This window comes from Mobula birostris, chromosome 12 (genome assembly GCF_030028105.1).
Source record: "Mobula birostris isolate sMobBir1 chromosome 12, sMobBir1.hap1, whole genome shotgun sequence".
Taxonomy (NCBI): Eukaryota; Metazoa; Chordata; class Chondrichthyes; order Myliobatiformes; family Myliobatidae; genus Mobula; species Mobula birostris.
Genome location: NC_092381.1, coordinates 14,529,443 through 14,545,866, shown reverse-complemented (window position 1 = coordinate 14,545,866; position 16,424 = coordinate 14,529,443). Strand labels below are relative to the sequence as shown.

Here is a 16,424-nt window from a genome sequence, read left to right as displayed (position 1 = left end):
TGATTTATTTTCCCTCTCAACCACATTCTCCTGCCTTCTCCCCATAACCTTTGACAGTCTTACTAATAGGTACCTAATTAAAATAGGTACTCAGCTCTGCTTTAAATATACCCAGTGACTTGGTCTCCACAGCTGCCTGTAGCAATGAATTCCACAGATTTACTCTGTCTAAAGAAATTCCTCCTCATTTCCATTCTAAATGGACATCCTTCTATGCCAAGGCTGTGCCCTGTGGTCCTAGACTCCCCCACTATAGAAAACATCCTCTCCACATCCACTCTATCCAGGCCTTCCAAAATTCAGTAGGTCTCTCTCAGATCCCCCCACCTCATATAACTCTGAACATATTTTGTATCTTGTAGATTTCTGTCTGTGATCGTGGAAAATTATTTTGGGCACTTCATCCAACAATAGAAATCACATAGCACACCAGGAGGCCATTCCATCTTTCACTTCTGTACTAACTCCTTGAAAGATTTTTCCTATTAGTCACACGTCACTGCTATAATTAAATATGCAATTACCTCTTAAGAGTATTATTCAAGCTGCTTCTACCATTCTTTTTGATCTTCAGGTCAGAGAGTAACTCACTGTATAAAAATTATCCTTCTCCCTTCCTGTTGGTTCATTGTGAACTAAATTGGTCCTCTCTGATATAAAACCTTACTGCTAAGTGGAAAGCAACCTCTCCTCCATAGCTCTCACAAAATGCCTTGCAATTCTGAATTCTTAAATCTGCAATTTAACTGATAAGAAACTCGACGCTGGATTTTAATTTTTAATTTCTTTAACCAGTTTCGATGTTCACTCAACTGTTGTTTTGTTGATCCATTTGACATCCTTGATTGTTTTTGAAATGAGATTCAGAATAAAATTTGCATTTCTTGAAGGGTACATACTTCTCTCGACATTAGAATCCGCATGCTGTAGATATAGGAGAGTAATCAAGCTTATTAGCACAGAGTGATAACAGGACGGCACAGCAGCTGTCATTAGGGGAATTGCTTTACAATTCAATTCCCACTGCTGTCTGGAAGAAGTTTGGATCTTCCCCTAATGACAGTGTGGAGTTCCTCCAGGTGATCCAGTTTCCTCCCACCTTCCAAAGATGCATGGTTAGGGTTAGGATTAGAGTTAGTGAGTTGTGTTCATGCTATGTTGGGACCGGAAGCATGGTGGCATTTGTTGGCTGCCCCCAGCACACCACTGGACTGCGTTGGTCGTTGATGAAAATTATGCATCTTTCCATGTTTCCAGGCACATGACAAATAATACTAACCTTTATTTTCAAACTTCAGGAAAAAAATTGATTCCAATTGCAGAGCACTATCATGATACTTAGAATAGGGGTTTCCACAGACCCCTTGCTAAATGGCATTGGTCCACGGCATTAAAAAAGTTGGGAAACCCTGCTTTAGAAGTATGGTCACCATTATGGTCTAATACCAGAGGGCGTGCACTATGATGGGAGGGGGAATATTCAAAGGAGATGCATAGGGCTCAATCTATCAATGCACAATAGCAACAGTTTGTACCATCTACGGGATGCGCGGCAGCAATTCACCAAGACTCCTTTGAAGCAACTTGCAAACCCACCGTCTCTAGCATCTAGAGCAAAAACAGCAGCAAAAGCAGGGGAAGCACCACCCCCTGGAAGGTGCTCTCCAAAGCACACACCATCCTGACTCCGTGGCCACTTTATTAAGTACATCTGTACACCTGCTCGTTACTGCTAATATATAATCAGCCAATCATGCGGCAGAAAATCAATGCATAAAAGCATGCTAACATGGACAAGAGGTTCAGTTTTTCAGACCAAACATCAGCGTGGGGTAGAAAGGTGATCTAAGGGACTTTGACCGTGGAATGGAATGGACTTTGACCGTTGGTGCCAGATGAGGTGGTTTGAGTTTCTCAGAACTGCTGAACTCCTGGGGTTCTCACAGTCTCTACAGTTTACAGCGAACGGTGAGAAACACAAAAAAAAGCAGTGAGTGGCAGTTCTGTGGTCAAACGCGCCTTGTTTTTGAGAGAGGTCAGAGGAGAATGGCCAGATTGGTTCAAATTGGCAGGAAGGTGACAGTAACTCAAATAACCACGTGATACAACAGCGGTGCGCAAAGAAGCATCTCTGACCGCACAACATGCCCAACCTTGAAGTGAATGGGCAAGAGCAAAAGAAGACCATGAACATACAGGAGGTTCCTAATAAAGTTTCCGCTGCGTGTATATACCTGCTCCTTCACCATTGCTGGGTCAAAATCCTGGAACTGCCTCCCCAACACCACTGTAGGTGCGCCCACACCAAGGACTGCAGCGGTTCAAGGAAGAGGCTCACCACCTTCTCCCACCCAATCAGAGATGAGTAATTAAATGCTGGCTCAGCCTGCAAAGCCTACATCCCTTGAATGAATAATTTTAAAAATTAACATTATCTTCCTTCAAGTTGAGATAATAGAATTAATGATAAGCGAGTTGAAGTAAGCACAAAATACATACACTTGGGATTGCTAACATTCATTCCACAGTGTCAATACTAACAAGGGAGGAAAGCTGCAAGACAATAATTCTCATTAGAAGAACTACTAGACTCTGCAAGGGTATTCAATAGGCTGAAAACAGTAATAACCAATACACCGAAAAACAGAATCAGCATTCCGACCAGTCTTTTTTCAAATCCCAAGCGACACACTGAATCAGTTAACACGTAAAAACTTCGAAGACATTAATGCAGAAGAGAATTCACAGTAAAAAATATTATTGGGTTTTTTATACAGTAAGATGTCAATAATTGGAAGGGCAGGTAGTGTAGCAGTTACTGCAATGCTTTACAGCACCAGCAATTACCAATTGCGCAAATGGAAATGGAGGTGGACTGGCCACACCTTGAGGAAGCCAATCAACATCATCACCAGGCAGGCATTAAAATGGAATCCCTCAAGGAAAAAGGGAAAAGGGATGTCCAAGCAACATATGAAGGAGAGACGTCAAGGCCAAAATTAGACAATGGGGACATTCCTGGTCCACCTTCGAGAAACAAGGTCAGAACAGAGGGTGATGGAGACGGGAGGTCATCTAAGGGCCCAAGAAGAATCAGTAATCAGGGTTCAATTCCTGTCATTGCCTGTAAGAAGTCTGTATGTGACTGCATGGGTTTCTTCCGGGTGCTCCAGTATCCTCTCACATTCTAAAGACGCACAGGTTTGTAAGTTTTGATGTGCCTGTGGCAAATAAATCTTCAAAAGGAGCAAAAAGATTAACAAGGTGTCACCAGCTCCAACAGCTTGAGCTGTAAGGAGAGGCTGTGGCTTTCTTCCCCTGGAGCGTAGGAAGCTGAAGGGTGACTTTATAGAGGGTGGTGAATCTGTGTAGTACATTGGCACATGCAGTTGTGGAGGCCAAGTCGCTGGGTACATTTAAAGTGGAGGTTGCTAGGTTCTTGATCAGTAAGGTGACAGGAGAAGGCACCAGTTGGCCATCGAGTCTGCTCCGCCATTTCAGCATGACTGATCCATTTTCCCTCTTCAGCCCAAATCCCCTGCCTTCTCCCTGAATGGTCTAATGTATACAAGTGAAAGAGCAGGAGAGCAGTTAGGTGGAAGGGCTTGAGTTGTCCAACCCAGAGCTATTATTTTCAAATGGCCTAATTCTGCTCCTGTGTCTTACAGTCTTATAAGAGGCTGCAAAATTCTCAGATATATATGAGAAAGAGAATGCTTGTTTGTAAATATTTACAAAGGCGTCACACTAGAGGGAGCTGTTCATGCTGCTCTCCACAAACTACATCCAAAGATCATCTTCTAAAATTAAACATATTTGTAAAACAATATTTCTTTCTTCTCCCTCCATTTTGTGGATTGCCTGGTTGGATTTTTCATGGGACATAATTTTTTTTTAATTTTCTGTTGTCAGTCCACATCCACTGAACTGAACTTCACATTTTGAATTCCAGCATTTGCATTTTCCTGTATCTTTGAATTTCACACTTACTGTTATCTCCTGTGCCGAATAAAACAGCCACTGAGTGTATTTTCTTGGGGATGTAGCCCATTCACTTCAAGGTTCAACACGTTACGTGTTCAGAGATGATCTTCTGCACACCATTGTTGTAACATGTGGATACTTAAGTTATTGTTGCCTTCCTGTCAGCTTGAATCAATCTGACCATTCTCCCCTGACCTCTCTCATTACCAAGGCATTTCTGCCCACTGACCTGCTGCTCACTGAATGCTTTTTGTTTTTTGCACCATCCTCTGTAAACTCCAGAGACTGTCATGCATGAAAATCTCAGGAGATCAGCGGTTTCTGAGATACTGAAACCACCCCATCTGACACCAACAATCATTCCACGGTCAAAGTCACTTAGATCACATTTCTTCTTCAGTCCGATGTTTGCCTGAACAACTGAAGTTCTCAACCATGTCTGCATGCTTTTATGCAATGAGTTGCTACCACATGATTAGCCAATTAATTATTTCCATCAATGAGCAGATGTACCTAATGAAGTGGCAACGGAGTGTATATTGTGGCCACAACGGATCCAAAGGTGAAAACTTTGAAGTGATTGACATGCTGACTGACCAAAATCTTTCTAATAGCTACAAGGCACAAAACAGGATAATACTGAATGCTTGCCTGGATAAAAGAGGCTACAATACTATGATTTTAATACAATCCAGAATAAATGCCTGCTCGAGTAGCACCCTGTGCACATCCGCATTGAGTTCCACTGACCCACTGGGTCCATGAATTGATGAGACTGGAGTTCGAGGCCCAGTGTTCGAGATCTCATCGTTGGCAAGTCTGGAGATTGAACCCTGCTGTTTGGTGATTAGCGTGTCCTAAGTCAAATCAGAAGTTCCGGTCCGCTGGATAGGGCAGAGTCTGTGGTTTTCAGCAAGTCCGCTGGGGAAGTCGAAGCTCAATGTCTTCAAGCCCAAACCCACTAGAAGCTGGAGGCTTGCCCTGGGGTTAAAGGACTGTGTATGTGTGTGGGTGGGAGGGAGCAACAGGGCTTGATTTTCTGCTGTTGATTTGTTGCTTTTTGCATTGTGGGCGTGCTACTTTGACACCAGAATGTGTGATAACACTTGTGGTCTGCCACAGAATTCATTGCCACAGCTACGGATGTCAAGTTATTGGGTATATTTAAAGCAGAGGTTCAAGGTTCAAGGATGTCAAAGGTTATGGGGAGAAGGCAGGAGAATGGAGTTGAATGGCTTAATCTATAAAAACAGAACTCTGTCATTACCCAAGGTCAGTCGGTAGTTCAATATCTGCTGCAATTTGCTCGTGTGAATTAAGCTCCATAGCATCTGTAGTACACAGTAAGTCATCACAAGAAGTGGTCATCTATGCATATTGCCCTTTGCTAGGTATGGTCCAACGTCCTGTACTTGCAATAAGTAGGACAAAGAAATCATGAAAGGGGCAGGTTTGGATTTTAATTAAATCAAAACAACCGTAGTTAAACATAATCCCTCAAATTAAAATGTGTTCAATTCAGAGGTCTGATTGATTTACAAAGCCTCAACAGGACACATTATCCTATTAATTAAAATCAATTAGTCAGTTAATGGTGATATAGATGTGAGGCATGGCAATGTCTGGATGACAGCAAGACAAAGGAATTGATTGTGGACTTCAGGAAAGGGAAATTAGGAGAACACACCCCAGTGTGTGTGCCCACGTTGAGGGGGTCAGTGGTGAAAAGGATGAGCAGCTTCAAGTTCCTAGACATCAACGTGAAGAAGACTTGCCAGCAGTCCAACTTCATTAGGAATTTAAGATTGTATGTTACCAAAGACTCTGGCAAATTTATACAGATGTACAGTGAAGAGCACGCTGACCGATTGCATCACAGCCTGGTAGGAGGTTATAAAGCACAGGGTCAAAAGAGGACGCAGAGGGTTGTAGACTTAGCCAGGTCCATCAAAGATACAACTATTGAGGACATCTTCAAGAGGTAATGCCTCAAAAAGACAGCCATCCATCATTAAGTACCCTCAGCATTTGGGGCACTTCCTCTTCTTATTACTGCCATCTGGGAGGAAGTACAGGAGCCCGAAAACACACACTCAATGATTCAGGAACAACTTTTTCCCCTCTGCCATCAGATTTTTTAATGGTCCATCTCATTATTCCTTTTTTTTTGCACAATGTATTTATTTTTGCAACTTAGATTCTTAAGTCTTTGCACTGTACTGCCACTGTAAAACAAATTTCACTTCATATAGTACGTCAGCGATAACAAATCTGATTCTGTAATGTCTATTCTCCATAAAAGAAAGATAACAAGAGCTTTGCTCCCCCATTTATATTAACGCTTATGGGAATGAATTTTTTGAGTTCTAACTTGAGACAAGATTTGAAATTCAAGTTTATTTATCACATGTACATGGAAATACAGTGAAATGCAACATTTGCCATAAGTGTGCTGGGGTAAACCACAAAGCATCACCACACATTTCTGCACCATCATAGCATGTGCACAATGCTCGGTAGAACAACAAACAGAAGACAGCAAGCCACAAAAACAACAGCAAAACAAGCCCCACTTCTTCTTTCCAACCATGCACATACACAGACATCTAACCCACATTCCTTGGCCTCCAGCAGACTCTGATTCAGATGCAGATTCACAGATCCACAGCGTCAGAAAATGGGTTGGCTTCTGGACTGTAATCTTCTCTTTGAATATTGACTGAATGGCTGAACTTGCACAAGCACAAGAGCCTTAGACTTATCAATAATCCTGTCCCATTGTTGAAAGCTCTCCTCCTTTTAGACAGTGCCCAGCTGCCTTTGTACACATCTGGCGAAGTATCAGATCTACTACTTTTATCACTACTCCCGACTCTTGTAGTTGTCATACTGCTATTGGATCAGTTTAGAAAAAAAAACTTTTAAAAAAACATTCCAGTCAAAATAAATGTATTATGAAAGTACATATATACTACCATTTTCTAACAAGCATTTACAGGAAAATGAAGAAATACAACAGAATTTATGAAAAACTATAAATAGAGGCTGACAAGTAACCAATGTGCAAAAGACAAATTCAAGTCAAGTTTATTGTCATTTAACTATAAACATGTATGTAAGGCAAATAAAAATAAATAAATAAATAGAATTATACTGAGAACATGTTGTGTTCCTTGCAAGTGAAACTAGGTTGTAGAATCAGTTCAGTGTGTGGTGAATGACATTATCCTCACAGGTTCAGAGGTCTGATGGTAGAAGGGTAATAACTGTTCCTGAACCAGGTGGTGTGGGACCCAAGACTCCTGTACCTGATGGTAGCAGCAAGGAGAGAGCACGACCTGGACAGTGGTGGTCCTTGATGATAAATGCTGCTTTCTTGTGGCAGTGTTCCTTGCAAATGTGCTCAATTGATTGGACTGTATCCAATATTTTATGTCAAAAAGGCATCCGTCAGTCTTGCGAGACCATGGATCTGCGCCCGGAAAGTCTTCACTCTCCAGGGCGCAGGCCTGGGCAAGGTTGTATGGAAGAGACCAGCAGTTGCCCATGCTGCAAGTCTCCCCTCTCCACGACACCAATGTTGTCCAAGGGAAGGGCATTAGGACCCATACAGCTTGGCACCAGTGTCGTCGCAGAGCAACGTGTGATTAAGTGCCTTGCTCAAGGACACAACACGTTGCCTCGGCTGGGGCTCCAACTCACGACCTTCAGGTCGCTAGTCCAATGCCTTAACCACTTGGCCACGTGCTCACACATTTTATGTCAAGAATAGCATAATACAGTATAGTTCTGTCAGGAATCATCTAATAGTATACACAGACACTGATAGCAAGCAGACTTACCTCTGCTCAATTTCAGTATCATTTGGCATTAGCTGGATGACATCAGTAGTTATTTCCACCTTGCGCACACTGCCGAAGAAATCTGTAATGAGAACATCTCCGGGGTTCCTTTGAAACAGGTCAGTCCTGTGCCCCGGGGTAGAAACACACAGACTTGGGGGGCAGACGTTGAACTGGAAGGCATCAGAAACCAGCAGTTATTATGGAGGAAACAACTCTGTGTGAATTAGAACAAAGTTCAAGTGTTCAAAAGTGTACACATACACAAGATACAAAGCCCTGACTTCAGTGGTAGTACTATGTAATGTTCCTGTTAGCAAGTTGAACCAAAACAATTAGTAAGAGAAAAGGCTGATTGAAATAAGCCCTTCAGCCCATCTAATCTAGTGGTCACCAACCTCCAGGCCGCAGACCGATACATTGCCACGAAGAATGCAGTGGTGCAGCGGTAGCCGTAACGCACCCAGCTCATCTTTAAGAAAAATCTGAAATAAACAAGCTAAGTCGCCTAATTAATTAGCTTGTTTATTTCAGCTTTTTTCTTAAAGATGTGCTGGGTGCGTTCTGACTACTGCTGCACCACTGCATTCTTCACGGCAATGTATCGGTCCGCGGCCCGGAGGTTGGGGACCACTGATCTAATCTGTGCCAAACTATTATTCTGCCTCCAACTGGACCATAACCCTCCATTACCCCTCTACCCCTCCCATTCATATACTTATCCAAACTTCTCTTAGATGTTGAAATCAAACCCATATCTACTACTTCTGCTGGATGTTCATTCCACACACATCACTCTCTGAGTGAAGAAGTTCTCCCTCAGGTTCCCCCTAAATATTTCACCTTTCACCCTTATCCCATGACCTCCAGTTCCAATCTCACCCAACCTCAGTGGGAAAAAAATCTGATTGCATTTACCCTGTCTAAATCCCTCATAATTTAGTGTACACCTATCAAATTCTCTCCTCATTCTCCAATGCTCCAAGGAATAAGGTCCCAACCTATTCAGCCTTTCCCTATAACTTAAGTCCTCATGTCTCGGCAACATTCTTGTAAATTTTCTCTGTACTCTTTCAACCTTATTGATATCTTTCCTGTACGTAGGTGATCAGAACTGCACACAATATTCCAAATTAGGCCTCACAAATGTAAATCCATCTTCACACTACTAGTGTGACTCTGTAGGAAACAATGACTGTTAAATAAATCACTGAACCAACAACCTGCCTGGCTTGGGCATGCATAACATAAATGGCAGGCCACTGTTTCAAAGAGCCTTCATGTCCAAACTAGTTTAACCATCAATCAATACCACAGAGACAGTGCTGCTCAGTATTTTCATGTTACTCTCTGGATGCTTGGCACATTTTCTAGTTTAAAGCAGTACTTCAAGTAAAGCACTTAATTGGTTGCAGAGTGCTTCCATGCACAATATAAATACAAATCTTACTTAAATAGCAATCACTTCTGGCTTTAAACCAGGACTTGAGGATCTCAGTTAGAATAGAGTGTTATTGATGGCCTTGCATATTGGGGAAACAGAAAGGTCTTGAACACACAGAAAAACATGGCATCATTTGAAGACGGGTTAATTAAAACATGAACCAATATTCCCTCACAAAACAAGTACAAATTAATCAGGCACTGCTATTTCCAGAACACAGTAATCTGTTAAATAGCTAATACAATTATGTATACCACAAATTGCTGAAGGAAACAATTCATTTTAGATGATTTTGAAACATTTAAATACACGATTATTACACTTTTAGCAGCTTCTTAAAAATTCAAATAGTCTACTTATTTATAATTTATAGATCAATAAAGGACAATTGCCATAAGAATCGACTTAAGCAGAGATACATCGATCTTTGATTCCAGTTAATTATCAAAACCATGCCCACGTTCAATATCCATCATTCAATATAAAAGGACAATTGAGGGCTTTCTGTCCTGACTGTTCACACACTCCATTTTATTCAAAGTTGAAAGTAAACATTAGGACTGTCATCTTCTCTTCAGAAGCAGGAGTTAATGAGTACGTGTGGGCCTATGCATCTTGGACAAAATTGATAAAAACAAAGATTCTGCAGATTCTAGAAATCCAGACACAGTAACACACAAAAATGCTGCAGGAATTCAGCAGGTCTGGCAGCATATATGGAAAGAAATAAACAGTCAACGTTTCAGGCCGAGACACTCAACAGGACTAGAAAGTATGCGGACAGAAGCCAGCATAAGAAGGTGAAATAAGGGGCAAGTGTTGCCTGTTTATAGCCGCTCAGGAGAGAGCTGTCAGAGTGGGTGTGCTCTACCAGAGGCGATGTGGCTCGGCATCCAGGCTGGAGTCAGTGCTGCCCCCAGTGTTCGCTCGGCACTAGACAAGCTGAATTGCGGTTGAATGTAAACTGCTGCAACATTCATAGACTCGGGGTCTTGGGTTATTTATTTTTGTGTGACTGGATTTTACCAATATCTAATACTTGCTTGCTATCTTATATGTGCCTTGTGCTGTGTACAACTGCTGGTATGACTGCTGCGTTTTGCACCTTGGCCCCCAGAATAAAACTGTTTCGTTTGTCTGTATTCATGTATGGTTGAATGACAATTAAACTTGACGATAAGATATCGAAACAGAAATAGGTCAGTTGGTCCATCTAGTCTGCCTTGCAATTTCATCATGGCTGATCCAATTTTCCTCTCAAACTAAATCCCCATATCCCTTCATGCCCCGACCAGTGAAGAATATATCAAACTCTGCCTTAAAGATTTGGCTTCCACAGCTGCCTGTGGCAAAGAATTCCACAGATTCACCGCTCTCTGGCTAAAGAGATTTCTCCTCATCTCCATTCTAAAAGGATACCCCTATATTCTGAGGCTGTGTTCTCTGGTCTTAGACTCTCACCATAAGAAACATCCTCTCCACATCCACTCTATCAATACCTTTCACCATTTGATAGATTTCAATGAGGTCACCCCTCATTCTTCTGAATTCTGGTGAATATAGGCCTAGAGCCATCAAAGACTCTTCACATGACGAGCCATTCAATCCTGGAATTATTTTCATGAATTTTCTTTGAACCCTCTCAAGTTTCAGCAGATCCTTATTAAGATAAGGGGGTCAAACCTGCTCACAATATTCCAAGTGAGACCTTACCAGCGCTTTATAAAGCCACAATATTACATCCTTACTTTTATATTTTAGTCTTGAAACGAATGCTAACATTGCATTTGCCTTCCTCACCACAGACTTGCAAGTTAACTTTTAAGGATTCCTGCACAAGGACTCCCACGTCCCTTTGCGCCTCAAATTTTTGTATTTTCTCTCCACTTAGAAAACAGTCAACCCTTTCATTTCTTCTACCAAAGTGCATTACCATACACTTCCCAACATTGTATGCATCTGTCATTTCTTTGCCCATTCTCCTAATGTGTCTAAGTCCTTCAATAGCCTCTCTACTTCCTCAAAACCACCTGCTCCTCTAGCTATTTTCATATCATCTGCAAACTTTGCAACAAAGCCATCAATTCCATCATCCAAATCACTGACAAATAACATAAAAAGAATCAGTCCCAATGCAACCTCTTTGGAACACCACTAATCTCCGGCAATCAGCCAGAAAAGGCTCTCTTTGTTCCCAGTCTTTGCTTCCTGCCAATCAGCCACAGATTTACCCATGCTAGAATCTTTCCTGTAATACCATGAGCTCATTGTGTGGTGCGTGGCCAAGTGGTTAAGGTGTCGGTCTAGTGATCTGAAGGTCGCTAGTTCGAGCCTCACCTGGGGCAGCATATTGTGTCCTTGAGCAAGGCACCTAATCACACATTGCTCTGCGACAACACTGGTGCCAAGCTGTATGGGTCCTAGTGCCCTTCCCTTGAACAACATCGGTGGTGTGGAGAGGGGAGAGTTGCAGCATGGGCAACTGCCGGTCTTCCATATAACCTTGCCCAGGCCTCAGTCAACATCGAAAATCGATGGACAGCCGAAGAAGATAAGAGCTCATAGTTTGCTTAGCAGTCTCATGTGTGGCACCTTGTCAAAAGCCTTCTGAAAATCCAAGTACACAACATCAACCAATTCTCCTTTGTCTATGCCGCTTCTAACTTCTTCAAAGAATTCCTACTGATTTGTCAGGCAAGATTTTCACTTGAGGATACCATGCTGACTATGGCCTATTTTATCATGTGACTCCAGTATCCCAAAACCACATCCTTAGTAATCAACTCCCACATTTGCTGAGGTCAGACTAACTGGTCCATAGTTTCTTTTCTTCTGCCTTTCTCCCTTCTTGAAGAGTGGAGTGACATTTACTATTTTCTAGTCTTCTGGAACCATTCTAGAATCTAGTGATTCTTGAAAAATCATTACCAATGCCTCCACTATCTCTTCAGCCACCTCTTTCAGAACTCTGGGGTGTACACCAACTGGTCCAGGTGACTTATCTACCTTCAGACATTTCAGTTTCCCAAAAAACTTCTCTCTAGTATTGGTAGCTTCACACAATTCATGTCCCCTGACACCTGGAACTTCCAACACACTGCTTGTGTCTTCCATAGTGAAGACTGATGTAAAATACTTATTCAGTTTGTCTGCCATTTCCCTGTTCCCCATAACTACCTCTCCAGCATTGTCCAACACCCACTCTCACCTCTCTTTTACACTTTATGTTTCTGAATTAACTTCAGGTATATGCTTTAATATTATTAGCTATTTTCATATTCCATTTTTACCATCTTAATGAGTTTTTTAGTTGCCTTCTGTTGGTATTTGGAAGCTTCCTATTCCTCGAACTTCCCACAAATTTTTGCTCTATTATATGCTCTCTCCTTGGCTTTTATGTTGGCTTTGACTTCTCTTGTTGACCACGAGTATGTCACCTTTCTTTTAGGATAGTTCTTCCTCTCTGGAATGTCTATATCCTGCGCCTTCCGAGTTGCTTCCAGAAATTCCAGCCATTGCTGCTCTGCCGCCAACCCTGCCGGTGTTCTTTTCCAATCAATTCTGGCTAATTCTCTCTCATGCCTCTGTAATTCCCTTTACTCCACTGTAATACTCATACATCAGACTTTAGCTTCTCCTTCTCATAATTTCAGAGTGAATTCAATCATATTATGATCACTTGCCCCTAAGGATTCTTTTAAAGCCTCCGATCAATTCTGGTTCACTGCACTTGAGCTGAACTTCACTACAATCTGGCAGATGACAGGTAAAGCCAAGTAAGGGGGAAGGTAGGTGGGTGGTGGGAGGGGTCTGAAGTGAGAAGCTGGGAGGCGATTGGGGAGATGAGGCAAAGGTCTGAAGGAGGAATAATCTGATAGGAGAGGAGAATGAGACTTAGGAGAAAGGGGATGAGGATAGACACCAAAGGGAGATGACAGCCAGGTGAGAAAAGAAGGTGTAAGAGGGGAAATAGAATGGGGAATGATAAAAGATAGAAGGGGAAGGGGAAACATTACTGGATTAGAGAAATCGATGTTCAAGCCATTAAGTTGGAGGCTACCCAGTCAGAATATGAGATTTTGCTCCTACAACCTGAGATTGGCCTCACTGTGGCAGTAGTGATGGCCCAAAATGTCAGAATGGGAATGGGGAGTGAATTTAAAATAGTTGGCCACCAGGAAAATGGTTGGACAAAATTGAGCCATTTATGCCTGATACACCCTGACCAACCTCAAACCTGAACAGTGGTTAGCTTGGAGAACAGATGGAGGGTGGTCACAAGAACACGATGGTAAGAAGCAAATCACAATATTAAGGAGTTACACAGAGGAATGAAACCATTCATTTCATCCCTCTGAGCAAATCCGTTACCCCTCCAGGATCTACAGATCTCTAACAACTTGAACATTACAGAACCCAAAATCATTTGGTGTTTTGGAGCTGGAATATTCAGTCATCAGATATTGCCCTCTGCCAAACCTGAAGTGCCTCACTAGCCAATACTCTGCCTCAAAAACTGGCATGAAAACAAAGTCAAAAGTTCAAAATTTTGCTTCTTCTTGGTAACTTCTTAGGGGAATCATGGGAACACACACCAACCCTCATCAAGGGGTCAGCAGTGGAAAGGGTGAGCAGTTTCAAGTTCCTGGGTATCAACATCTCTGAAGATCTATCCTGGGCCCAATTATGAAGAAGGCACAACCGCAGCTATATTTCATTAGGAGTTTGAGGAGATTTGGTATGTCACCAAGAATCGAGCAAATTTCTACAGTTGTACTGTAGAAAAGATTTTAACTGATTACATCACTGTCTGGTATGGAGAGTCACCACACAGGATCGCAAAAAGCTGCAGAGAGTGCAAACTCAGTCAGCTCCATCTCCTTAGCATCGAGGACATCTTCAAAAGGCAATGCCTCAAGAAGGTGACATCCTTTTTTTTAAAAAATTTTATTTTTATTTGGATAAGGAATTCACAAGTATCATGTACTTTTTTCACATGTATAACCTTTTCCATTTTTTTATATGTATAAAACTATAATTATACATTCTTAAGTACACATTGAGATGATATGAAAAGAAATTAAACATTTAAATAGATAATTATGTCTAATCTATTAGGCTAAGTAATGGTATTAATTGTTAAGAAAAATAGTAATAATAGTGGATTAGTAATAGTTTCCATACATCTCTTCTGGAACATTTCTTCTGGTCCAAAATGTTGTATGTAAGCCTATGTAACAACCATTGTAGGTGTTTATATCCTAACTTGTTCATACTTGCTCCTGCCCCCAAACATAATTATCCAATCCCTATGTACTTATTTACTTAATTTTATCATTTTTTATCCCTTACCCAAATCTTTTCCTTTACTTCTATTAATTCTCTATTTTCCAAAAAAAAACAAAAACAGTAAACATTTAGACTAGGGGTGCTTACGTTAGCAATATTACTGTGTTGATGAGAAGAGCAGTATAAATCATTAGGAGAGTCATCTAAAGTCTGCTCGCATTGGGGTTATATATTCAATCCATTGTGACGAAAGAGGGTTACAAAAGTACACATAGACTAAGATGTTAACTGTCCTGTGCTGGCACCAGTGGGATCAACAGTTGATCTGCCACCTGTCTTCAGGAGGGAGAGATAAGTAAGACAATGGAGCAGCATTTGGAAATGTTAATGAAGAGACGAGAGAGTTTAACAGAAGGAGACACCGGTCTGAGTATTGTCAAGACTGGCTCCTTTTGAACCTTGAACTGTTTGAAGTGTGATGGACAGGCGATACCCCAGCAGGGGGATAAAAAGGGGCAGGTTCGCTAAGACACCACACACACGACACCACAAGGTAACGAGACCCTAGAAGCGGTGCGCCCCCACAAGTCGGAGGAAGTTTTGGAGGTCTGGTTGCGGGACCAGCCATAGACGCACAGGGTGGAAAGATACGGTTGGCGGGAACCTGGTGTGTGTCCACCCTTGCCTGGGTGCCGGGTTCACCACTGAAGAATGATCGTGTCTGGAACGGAGGGGTCACAGTCGGTGACCTCAGAAGACATTACAAAGGGCTCGCCCGAAAGCTGACTGCGAGGAATATCGAAGGTCTGTTTGGAATCCGATTTGAATATTCATTCGTTCTCTCTCCTCCCCCCCGCCCCTAACAGCACAACAGTGATTACTGTGAACTGAACTGAACTCAATTGAACTGAACTTTGCATCACTTGAAACTGGTCATTTACCCCTAGACGGCGATAGAGCTTGATTGATCCTATTATCCTAGTTCTGTGTACATGTGTGTTTATCATTGCGGAACTGTTGCATTTATTATCCTTTTGATTAGAGTACTGTGTTGCTTATTTCTTTAATAAAACTTTCTTAGTTCCTGTAATCCAGACTCCAACTGAGTGGTCCATTCCTGCTGGTTTGGCAACCCAGTTACGGGGTACGTAACACCATTTATTCCAGATTTGATAAAATTTTTCTTTTTGAATTCTCAGGGAGTAAGTCAACTTTTCCATTTTAAATATTTCCAAGATAATTTTGTGCCAATCTTCTAATGTAGGTGGTTTTGGATTTAGCCACTTTCTAGTGATTGATTTCTTACTTGCCGCTAAAAGTTGCCTACAGCAACTTTATATCTTCCTTCTGTTCAAGAAACAATACATGCCCCAAATAGAGCGTCTCAAAGTTCAGAGGTATCTGGGTCCTAAGTACCTCAACTAATGTTCTATGAATACCTTCCCAATATAGACTTAATTTAGGACAATCCCAGAAAATATGGAAATGATTTGCCTCCTTGGAGCCGCACCTTCTCCAACACATCACGTTTGTATCTTTATATTTTTAAGAAGGTGACATTCATCATTAAGAACCCCCACAACCTAGGATGTACCTTCTTCTGGTTATTACCATCAGAGAGGTGGTGCAGGAGTCCGATGACATACGTCAACGTTTGAGGAACATCATCTTCCCCTCCATCATATTTCTGAATGGTCAATAAATCTACGAACACTACCTCACGATTTTTTACCTCTTTGTTTTATTATTTATTTAATTTAGATCTAGAAATATATTTCCTGTTGTAATTTGTAGTATATTTTATGTATTGCACTGTACTGCTGCTGCAAAACAACACTTCACGACCCATGCCAGTGATAATAAAC

General features: G+C 41.7%; 1 protein-coding gene across 4 annotated transcripts in view; it reads right to left on the bottom strand.

Annotated features, from left to right (window-relative positions):
• Positions 1–16,424, bottom strand: part of pigk (phosphatidylinositol glycan anchor biosynthesis, class K) — a 214,530-nt gene that overhangs the window by 152,314 nt on the left and 45,792 nt on the right. For 3 of the 4 annotated variants that reach the window (XR_011887963.1, XM_072273348.1, XM_072273347.1), the window contains exon 9: positions 7,827–7,999. Coding sequence is in view for 3 of the 4 variants with exons in the window: in XM_072273348.1 (XP_072129449.1) it covers positions 7,827–7,999 (173 nt within the window). In the remaining variant the exon portion in view is untranslated. Of the gene's footprint in view, positions 1–6,428; positions 6,877–7,826; positions 8,000–16,424 lie in introns of those variants that run through there. The other variant, XM_072273346.1, reaches the window with a different exon arrangement.